The sequence below is a fragment of the Haliotis asinina genome, chromosome 10, assembly GCF_037392515.1.
Source record: "Haliotis asinina isolate JCU_RB_2024 chromosome 10, JCU_Hal_asi_v2, whole genome shotgun sequence".
Taxonomy (NCBI): Eukaryota; Metazoa; Mollusca; class Gastropoda; order Lepetellida; family Haliotidae; genus Haliotis; species Haliotis asinina.
Genome location: NC_090289.1, coordinates 54,883,769 through 54,893,877, shown reverse-complemented (window position 1 = coordinate 54,893,877; position 10,109 = coordinate 54,883,769). Strand labels below are relative to the sequence as shown.

Sequence of the window (10,109 nt, the reverse complement as noted above, 5' to 3'; positions counted from 1 at the left end):
TAACGCACGGAGAAGAGATTGGGAACGTAACGCTGATACGATGTATTGATTTACACTCGAACTTCACCGGTTATATAAAATGCTAATTGACTGTATAACTGTTCAGACAAATATGGAGTGATATTTCAGTCTTGTGACAAACATAACTTAATACATTTTTTTCTTTCAAGTGCAACACCAACTAAACATTTCTCCATAGACCATGGAAAGCATAACATAGAACACAATTTATTGATAACATTTTCTCGTGAGCGCAAAGTTTCCACACATGTTCTTGTCCGGTTGTTTAGCACTTTATGGGCAGAACAAGAATCTGTATCGAAACGTAGCACTCACCTGGTAAAAGAAGTTGTTATCTAGTTTATTCTAAAAGTTAATGGAATATATAAAGAATATTTCCCCCTATGTTCAACCTCATCCATATTACAAGATAAAAGAGCACAACATTTATAATCAGTAAAGTTTCTAACGACACTGACATTCGCGCTGATGATAAGCCAAAACTAACATAGCCCAACGTTTGCCCTTTCTGTGCAACAGCCTCAGCCCGGCAACCGCCATGGCTGTGCTCGTTGTCAGCCTGGCTCGCAAGGTCAGTGGGCTGGCGCAGGTCGATAGCTCGTCGCCAATCAATGGTCAGCGATTGGGGTAAATATAGCTGGTATATAAGAACTGCACTGCACCCTGAAATGAGTTGGTTCCTGTCCCCGTCCGAAACTGATATGTGTCAGGCCAGAGGGATAACATTTGGCAGATATGGGTGTTTTGGATTTCTATGGCTGAATTCCTAGTCTCTTTTCGGAGCTATGTTCATATAACATTTTCTGGCATGGTTGTGATAGCTCAATGTATTTCGTCTCAAATCATGTTTTGTTACGTACAATATACACCATAACAGAGTGACGCCCTGCCCTTCACCTGTGGACTTACATAGGCTACATTTCCCTACACAAATGGGTTTACCTTCAGTCTTTGGAAATATTGCAGCCGTTAGCTTGAACTGGACACACATCGTAATCGTTTATCCCCATTTAGACTATCGAGAAATGGACTGTGGACTGGAAAGCATGTATATTAATCCTATAATAATTCTGACACTCACCATATTATCGTAAACAATACTGAAACATTTAACTCAAATTGCCTGGTAAAAGATAACACACAGTCACGTTTCATTTGGCTAACACATTGTTAAAGTATTTGGTTTTCGGCGTATGTCTTTCGGTTGTCAGTTACTGTAACGTTTTCATAACATGTGTAAATGTTTCTTAAAATCTAAGTGTATTACTTTATTAGGAAGGATAATAGGACAATGTATGGATGAACAACATCATCTATGAATGTATTGTGAAATTGGGACTAGTTTTATTCAGCATGTGGCTAATATATTGCCGATATGACTGCATCTTAACTTACTCACTCACTCACACACGCACTCATTCATTACAATGACAGTTGGGTATATGTTCATCTACACACTAGTTTCCCATCTATGCTCGAAACAGTTCCCAATTTCGTACATTGATGCTCATGTTGATGATCACTGGATTGTATGGTCCAGACTTGATTATTTACAGACCGCCACCATTTATCTGTAATATTGCTGAGTGCGGCGTAAAACTAAACTCTCTCAGTCACTCACTTTTACTCGAACTTCTAATCTAAAATCTAGTCATAATAATCGAATTTAATATTTTAGCAAAATGTAGATTGCCTTGCTGGTGTTATGGAAATGTTCATCAATGTTAATGCTCCTGCACAACAGTTCCCCTGGGAATCTACTGGTGCAGGTAACTGCCAACTGCACTGCGTGTCCGGCCTTATAACCCGCTCCACCCCTCCATACTGCGCTCAATCTCGTTCTCTCAGTGCCGGCAACACATATCACTGTACATATCGAGGAGACGCCCTCCTATATGACTGAAATTTGAAACCGAGTGCTTTCACCTGTGCAGTCAGTTATGCCTTAACAATTGTTTTTCTCAATAAATACTGTAGAGTAATATTTTAAGTCAACGAGATTTGAAACCAATGCACCTAAATGTCCCTCTGTTATTGTAATCAATGAATGCTGTCAGAACTTCCTGACATTTTCAAAATGACAACCAATTCTTATGTGGTGAAGATACTGGTATGAACCGACGCCACTCTGTTGATAGGTGGATTAACAATGCGTTCTGTACCTGCAAACAGGTAAGTCGTTCTGCACATCTGGTCCTACTTCAATTCATGTTATTCAAAGATTACAATAATGCATCAAAGCTGTTTCGGGTGATCCTGGCACAGTGCGTCAAGTAAGGCCCATTAACTCAGAGCCCTTATCCCTTTCACACGCAGCCAAGACAGCAAACGCACGCAAATCCACAAATTTGCCATGTGGTGAATCTTGCCTATCACAGTTTTGTCAAACGTGTTAGACAAATTAGTGATATCAATCATTTGTTCATTTTTTAAGAAAATGACTAGTCCAGATTTATTGTTTTGGACAATTCTAAGGCAGTAAATTAGTATTTTACGAAGAACTTTATAACTGTTATTTTCCACGCGTCAAAACCCAAACAGCCGTTGGGACGGAACTAATGATCGCCATGTCGGTGTTCTGTCGCGTATGTTACTGTGTTTGTGCCAACGCAAGTCCCAAACAGTGACAAGAAAGATTCCAACGGCCGAAAGTGATTGATATGTTTAGTGCTAACAACTTTGCCGAGCAAGAAAAAATTAGACAACTAAACATTTTATGTCAACAGCAACGCGGTTCGATACTGTCTGGGGTTCTTCATAAATATCAGCTTCTTATTGGGTGAGCATATCATATCATATACACACTGGTGATGATCAATTCGCGCTTTTACGAACGCAACACCAACTGAGCTTTATCAGCGCCCACAGTACCATGTACATGTGCTAAGACGCTGATTAAGCCTAAGTACTTGCTCATTTTATTGATAACATCACATTAAAACCCCGTCTTTACTGATAAAATACACTACATGTGGCTTGCAAATGCCACCCTACACAGGCTCTCACGTCCGCCCGCCACCCAGGACACATGTGGGTGAAAACTGTACTAGCATACATCGTGCTTCACTGCAGAATAATACTGCAATAGCAGCCCCAGTCTGACCCTCTTCATACTCCAATAGTAGCCCTGACTCTACTCATACTGTAATAGCAGCCCTGACTCTCCTCATACTGTAATAGCAGCCCTGACTCTAGCCATACTGACTCTGCTCATAATTCAGTAGCAGCCCTGACTCTCCTCATACTGTAAAAGTAGCCCTGACTCTCCCCATACTGACTCTGCTCATAACTCAGTAGCAGCTCTGACTCTCCTCATACTGCAAAAGCAGCCCTGACTCTCCTCATACTGCAGTAGCAGCCTTGACTCTCCTCATGTTGCAATAGCAGCCCTGACTCTCCTCATACTGTAATAGCAGCTCTGACTCCCCCCCCCATACTGCAGTAGCCGCCCTGACTCTCCTCATACTGTAATAGCAGCCCTGACTCTCCTCATAATTCAGTAGCAGCCCTGACTCTACTCATACTGCAGTAGCAGCTCTGACTCTCCTCATACTCAAATAGCAGCCCTGACTCTCCTCATAATTCAGTAGCAGCCCTGACTCTACTCATACTGCAGTAGCAGCTCTGACTCTCCTCATACTGCAATAGCAGCCCTGACTCTCCTCATACTGCAATAGCAGCCCTGACTCTCCTCATAAATCAGTAGCAGCCCTGACTCTCCTCATACTGAAGTAGCTGCCCTGACTCTCCTCATACTGAAGTAGCAGCCCTGACTCTCCTCATACTGCACTAGCAGCTCTGACTCTCGTCATACTGCAACAGCAGCCCTGACTCTCCTCATACTGTAATAGCAGCCCTGACTCTCCTCATACTGCAGTAGCAGCTCTGACTCTCCTCATACTGCAATACCAGACCTGACTCTACTCATACTGCAGTAGCAGCCCTGACTCTACTCATACTGCAGCACCAGCCCTGACTCTCCTCATACTACAATAGCAGCCCTGACTCACCTCATACTGTAATAGCAGCCCTGGCTCTCCTCATACTGCAGTAGCAGCTCTGACTCTCCTCATACTGCAATACCAGACCTGACTCTACTCATACTGCAGTAGCAGCCCTGACTCTACTCATACTGCAGCACCAGCCCTGACTCTCCTCATACTACAATAGCAGCCCTGACTCACCTCATACTGTAATAGCAGCCCTGGCTCTCCTCATACTGCAGTAGCAACACTGACTCTCCTCATACTGCAGTAGCAGCCCTGACTCTCCTCATACTGCAATAGCAGCCCTGACTCTCCTCACACTGCAGTTGCAGCCCTGACTCTCCTCATACTGCAGTAGCAGCCCTGACTCTCCTCATACTGCATTAGCAACCCTGATTCTCCTCATACTGCAGTAGAAGCCCTGACTCTCCTCATACTGCAGTAGCAGACCTGACTCTCCTCATACTGCAGTAGCAGCCCTGACTCTCCTCATACTGCAGTAGCTGCCCTGACTCTCCTCATACTGCAGTAGCAGCCCTGACTCTCCCCATACTGACTCTCCTCATAATTCAGTACTAGCTCTGACTCTCCTCATACTGCAATAGCAGCCCTCACTCTCCTCATACTGCAGTAGCAGCCCTCACTCTCCTCATACTGTAATAGCAGCCCTGACTCTCCTCATACTGCAATAGCAGCCCTGACTCTCTTCATACTGCAGTAGCAGCCCTGACTCTCCTCATACTGTAGTAGCAGCCCTGACTCTCCTCATACTGAAGTAGCAGCCCTGACTCTCCTCATACTGCAGTGGCAGCTCTGACTCTCGTCATACTGCAACAGCAGCCCTGACTCTCCTCATACTGCAGTAGCAGCTCTGACTCTCCTCATACTGCAATAGCAGCCCTGACTCTCCTCATACTGCAGTAGCAACCCTGCCTCTCCTCATACTGCAGTAGCAGCCCTGACTCTCCTCATACTACAGTAGCAGACCTGACTCTCCTCATACTGCAGCAGCAGCCCTGACTCTCCTCATAATTCAGTAGCAGCCCTGACTCTCCTCATACTGCAGTGGCAGCTCTGACTCTCGTCATACTGCAATAGCAACCCTGACTCTCCTCATACTGTAATAGCAGCCCTGACTCTCCTCATACTGCAGTAGCAGCTCTGACTCTCCTCATACTGCAATAGCAGACCTGACTCTACTCATACTGCAGTAGCAACCCTGCCTCTCCTCATACTGCAGTAGCAGCCCTGACTCTCCTCATACTACAGTAGCAGACCTGACTCTCCTCATACTGCAGTAGCAGCCCTGACTCTTCTCATACTGCAGTAGCTCCCCTGACTCACCTCATACTGTAATAGCAGCCCTGGCTCTCCTCATACTGCAGTAGCAGCACTGACTCTCCTCATACTGCAGTAGCAGCCCTGACTCTCCTCATACTACAGTAGCAGCCCTGACTCTCCTCATACTGCAGTAGCAGCCCTGACTATGTTCATACTGCAGTAGCAGCCCTGACTCTCCTCATACTGCATTAGCAACCGTGACTCTCCTCATACTGCAGTAGCAGCCCTGATTCTCCTCATACTGCAGTAGCAGACCTGACTCTCCTCACACTGTAATGGCAGCCCTGACTCTCCTCATACTGTAATACCAGCCCTGACTCTCCTCATAATTCAGTAGCAGCCCTGACTCTCCTCATACTGCAATAGCAGTTCTGACTCTCGTCATGCTGCAATAGCAGCCCTGACTCTCCTCATACTGTAATAGCAGCCCTGACTCTCCTCATACTGCAGTAGCAGCTCTGACTCTCCTCATACTGCAATAGCAGCCCTCACTCTCCTCATACTGCAGTAGCAGCCCTTACTCTCCTCATACTGTAATAGCAGCCCTGACTCTCGTCATACTGCAACAGCAGCCCTGACTCTCTTCATACTGCAGTAGCAGCCTTGACTCTCCTCATACTGTAGTAGCAGCCCTGACTCTCCTCATACTGCAGTAGCAACCCTGACTCTCCTCATACTGCAGTGGCAGCTCTGACTCTCGTCATACTGCAATAGCAGCCCTGACTCTCCTCATACTGTAATAGCAGCCCCTACTCTCCTCATACTGCAGTAGCAGCTCTGACTCTCCTCATACTGCAGTAGCAGCTCTGCATCTACTCATACTGCAGTAGCAACCCTGCCTCTCCTCATACTGCAGTAGCAGCCCTGACTCTCCTCATACTACAGTAGCAGACCTGACTCTCTTCATACTGCAGCAGCAGCCCTGACTCTCCTCATACTGCAATAGCAGCCCTGACTCTCCTCATACTGCAGTAGCAGCCCTGACTCTCCTCATACTGCAGTAGCAGCTCTGACTCTCCTCATACTGCAAAAGCAGACCTGACTCTACTCATACTGCAGTAGCAACCCTGCCTCTCCTCATACTGCAGTAGCAGCCCTGACTCTCCTCACACTACAGTAGCAGACCTGACTCTCCTCATACTGCAGCAGCAGCCCTGACTCTCCTCATAATTCAGTAGCAGCCCTGACTCTCCTCATACTGCAGTGGCAGCTCTGACTCTCGTCATACTGCAATAGCAGCCCTGACTCTCCTCATACTGTAATAGCAGCCCTGACTCTCCTCATACTGCAGTAGCAGCTCTGACTCTCCTCATACTGCAATAGCAGACCTGAATCTACTCATACTGCAGTAGCAACCCTGCCTCTCCTCATACTGCAGTAGCAGCCCTGACTCTCCTCATACTACAGTAGCAGACCTGACTCTCCTCATACTGCAGTAGCAGCCCTGACTCTTCTCATACTGCAGTAGCTCCCCTGACTCACCTCATACTGTAATAGCAGCCCTGGCTCTCCTCATACTGCAGTAGCAACACTGACTCTCCTCATACTGCAGTAGCAGCCCTGACTCTCCTCATACTACAGTAGCAGCCCTGACTATGTTCATACTGCAGTAGCAGCCCTGACTATGTTCATACTGCAGTAGCAGCCCTGACTCTACTCATACTGCAGTAGCAGCCCTGACTCTCCTCATACTACAAAAGCAGCCCTGGCTCTCCTCATACTGCAATAGCAGCCCTGACTCTCCTCATACTGCAGTAGCAGCCCTGACTCTCCTCATACTGCATTAGCAGACCTGACTCTACTCAAACTGCAATAGCAACCCTGCCTCTCCTCATACTGCAGTAGCAGCCCTAACTCTCCTCAAACTGCAGTAGCAGCCCTGACTCTCCTCATACTGCATCAGCAACCCTGCCTCTCCTCATACTGCAGTAGCAGCCCTGACTCTACTCATACTGCAGTAGCAACCCTGCCTCTCCTCATACTGCAGTAGCAGCCCTGACTCTCCTCATACTACAGTAGCAGACCTGACTCTCCTCATACTGCAGTAGCAGCCCTGACTCTTCTCATACTGCAGTAGCAGCCCTGGCTCTCCTCATACTGCAGTAGCAACACTGACTCTCCTCATGTTGCAACAGCAGCCCTGACTCTCCTCATACTGTAATAGCAGCCCTGACTCTCCCCATACTGACTCTCCTCATAATTCAGTAGCAGCTCTGGCTCTCCTCATCCTGTAGTAGCAGCCCTGACTCTCCTCATACTGCAGTAGCAGCCCTGACTCTCCTCATACTACAGTAGCATACCTGACTCTCCTCATACTGCAATAGCAGCCCTGACTCTCCTCACACTGCAGTAGCAGCCCTGACTCTCCTCATACTGTAATAGCAGCACTGACTCTCCTCCATACTGCAGTAGCAGCCCTGACTCTCCTCATACTGCAATAGCAGCCCCAGCCTGAATCTCCTCATACTGTAATAGCAGCCCTGACTCTCCTCCATACTGCAGTAGCAGCCCTGACTCTCCTCATGTTGCAATAGCAACCCTAACTCTCCTCATACTGTAATAGCAGCTCTGACTCCCCCCCCCCCCCATACTGCAGTAGCCGCCCTGACTCTCCTCATACTGTAATGGCAGCCCTGATTCTCCTCATAATTCAGTGGCCGCCCTGACTCTACTCATACTGCAGTACCAGCTCTGACTCTCCTCATACTGCACTAGCAGCCCTGACTTTCCTCATTCTGTAAAAGCAGCCCTGACTCTCCTCATACTGAAGTAGCAGCCCTGACTCTCCTTATACTGTAATAGCAGCCCTGACTCTCCTCATACTTCAGTAGCAGCCCTGACTCTCCCCCATACTGCAATAGCCGCCCTGACTTTCCTCATACTGTAATAGCAGCCCTGACTCTCCTCATAGTTAAGTAGCAGCCCTGACTCTCCTCATACTGCAGTTGCAGCCCTGACTCTCCTCATACTGTAATAGCAGCCCTGACTCTCCTCATACTGTAATAGCAGCCCTGACTCTCCTGCATACTGCAATAGCAGCCCTGAGTCTCCTCATACTACAATAGCAGCCCTGGCTCTCCTCCATACTCCAGTAGCAGCCCTGACTCTCCTCATACTGCAGTAGCAGCTCTGACTTTCCTCATGTTGCAATAGCAGCCCTGACTCTCCTCATACTGTACTAGCAGCCCTGACTCTCCCCATACTGACTCTCCTCATAATTCAGTAGCAGCTCTGACTCTCGTCATACTGTAGTAGCAGCCCTGACTCTCCTCATACTGCAGTAGCAGCCCTGACTCTCCTCATACTACAGTAGCATCCCTGACTCTCCTCCTACTGCAATAGCAGCCCTGACTCTCCTCACACTGCAGTAGCAGCCCTGACTCTCCTCATACTGTAATAGCAGCACTGACTCTCCTCCATACTGCAGTAGCAGCCCTGACTCTCCTCATACTGCAATAGCAGCCCCAGCCTGAATCTCCTCATACTGTAATAGCAGCCCAGACTCTCCTCCATACTGCAGTAGCAGCCCTGACTCTCCTCATGTTGCAATAGCAACCCTAACTCTCCTCATACTGTAATAGCAGCTCTGACTCCCCCCCCCCCCCCCATACTGCAGTAGCCGCCCTGACTCTCCTCATACTGTAATGGCAGCCCTGACTCTCCTCATAATTCAGTGGCCGCCCTGACTCTACTCATACTGCAGTACCAGCTCTGACTCTCCTCATACTGCAGTAGCAGCCCTGACTCTCCTCATTCTGTAAAAGCAGCCCTGACTCTTCTCATACTGCAGTAGCAGCTCTGACTCTCCTCATACTGTAATAGCAGCCCTGACTCTCCTCATACTTCAGTAGCAGCCCTGACTCTCCTCATACTGCAGTTGCTGCCCTGACTCTCCTCATACTGTAATAGCAGCCCTGACTCTCCTCATAAATCAGTAGCAGCCCTGACTCTCCTCATACTGCAGTAGCAGCTCTGACTCTCCTCATACTGCAATAGCAGCCCTGACTCTCCTCATACTGTAATAGGAGCCCTGACTCTCCTCATACTGCAGTAGCAGCTCTGACTCTTCTCATACTGCAATAGCAGACCTGACTCTCCTCATACTGCAGTTGCAGCCCTGACTCTACTCATACTGCAGTAGCAGACCTGACTCTCCTCATACTGCAGTAGCAGCCCTGACTCTCCTCATAATTCAGTAGCAGCCCTGACTCTCCTCATACTGTAATAGCAGCCCTGACTCTCCTCATACTGCAGTAGCAGCCCTGACTCTCGTCATACTACAATAGCAGCCCTGGCTCTCCTCATACTGCAGTAGGAGCACTGACTCTCCTCACACTGCAGTAGCAGCCCTGACTCTCCTCATACTGAAGTAGCAGCCCTGACTCTCCTCATACTGAAGTAGCAGCCCTGACTCTCCTCATACTGTAATAGCAGCCCTGTCTCTCCTCATACTGCAGTAGCAGCCCTGACTCTCCCCCATACTGCAATAGCCACCCTGACTCTCCTCATACTGCAATAGCAGCCCTGACTCTCCTCATACTTCAGTAGCAGCCCTGACTCTCCTCATACTGCAGTTGCTGCCCTGACTCTCCTCATACTGTAATAACAGCTCTGACTCTCCTCATACTGTAATAGCAGCCCTGACTCTCCTCATAAATCAGTAGCAGCCCTGACTCTCCTCATACTGCAGTACCAGCTCTGACTCTCGTCATGCTGCAATAGCAGCCCTGACTCTCCTCATACTGTAATAGCAGCCCTGAC

At 48.0% G+C, this 10,109-nt stretch overlaps 1 protein-coding gene across 1 annotated transcript in view; it reads left to right on the top strand.

Moving 5' to 3' along the window:
* Window positions 1-559: 559 nt before the first annotated feature.
* The window catches only part of LOC137298785 (pneumococcal serine-rich repeat protein-like), a 41,267-nt gene continuing 31,717 nt past the window's right edge, over window positions 560-10,109 (top strand). Inside the window, exon 1 of the mRNA XM_067831061.1 lies at window positions 560-635. Within this exon, the coding sequence (XP_067687162.1) occupies window positions 560-635 (76 nt within the window). The remainder of the gene's footprint in view (window positions 636-10,109) is intronic.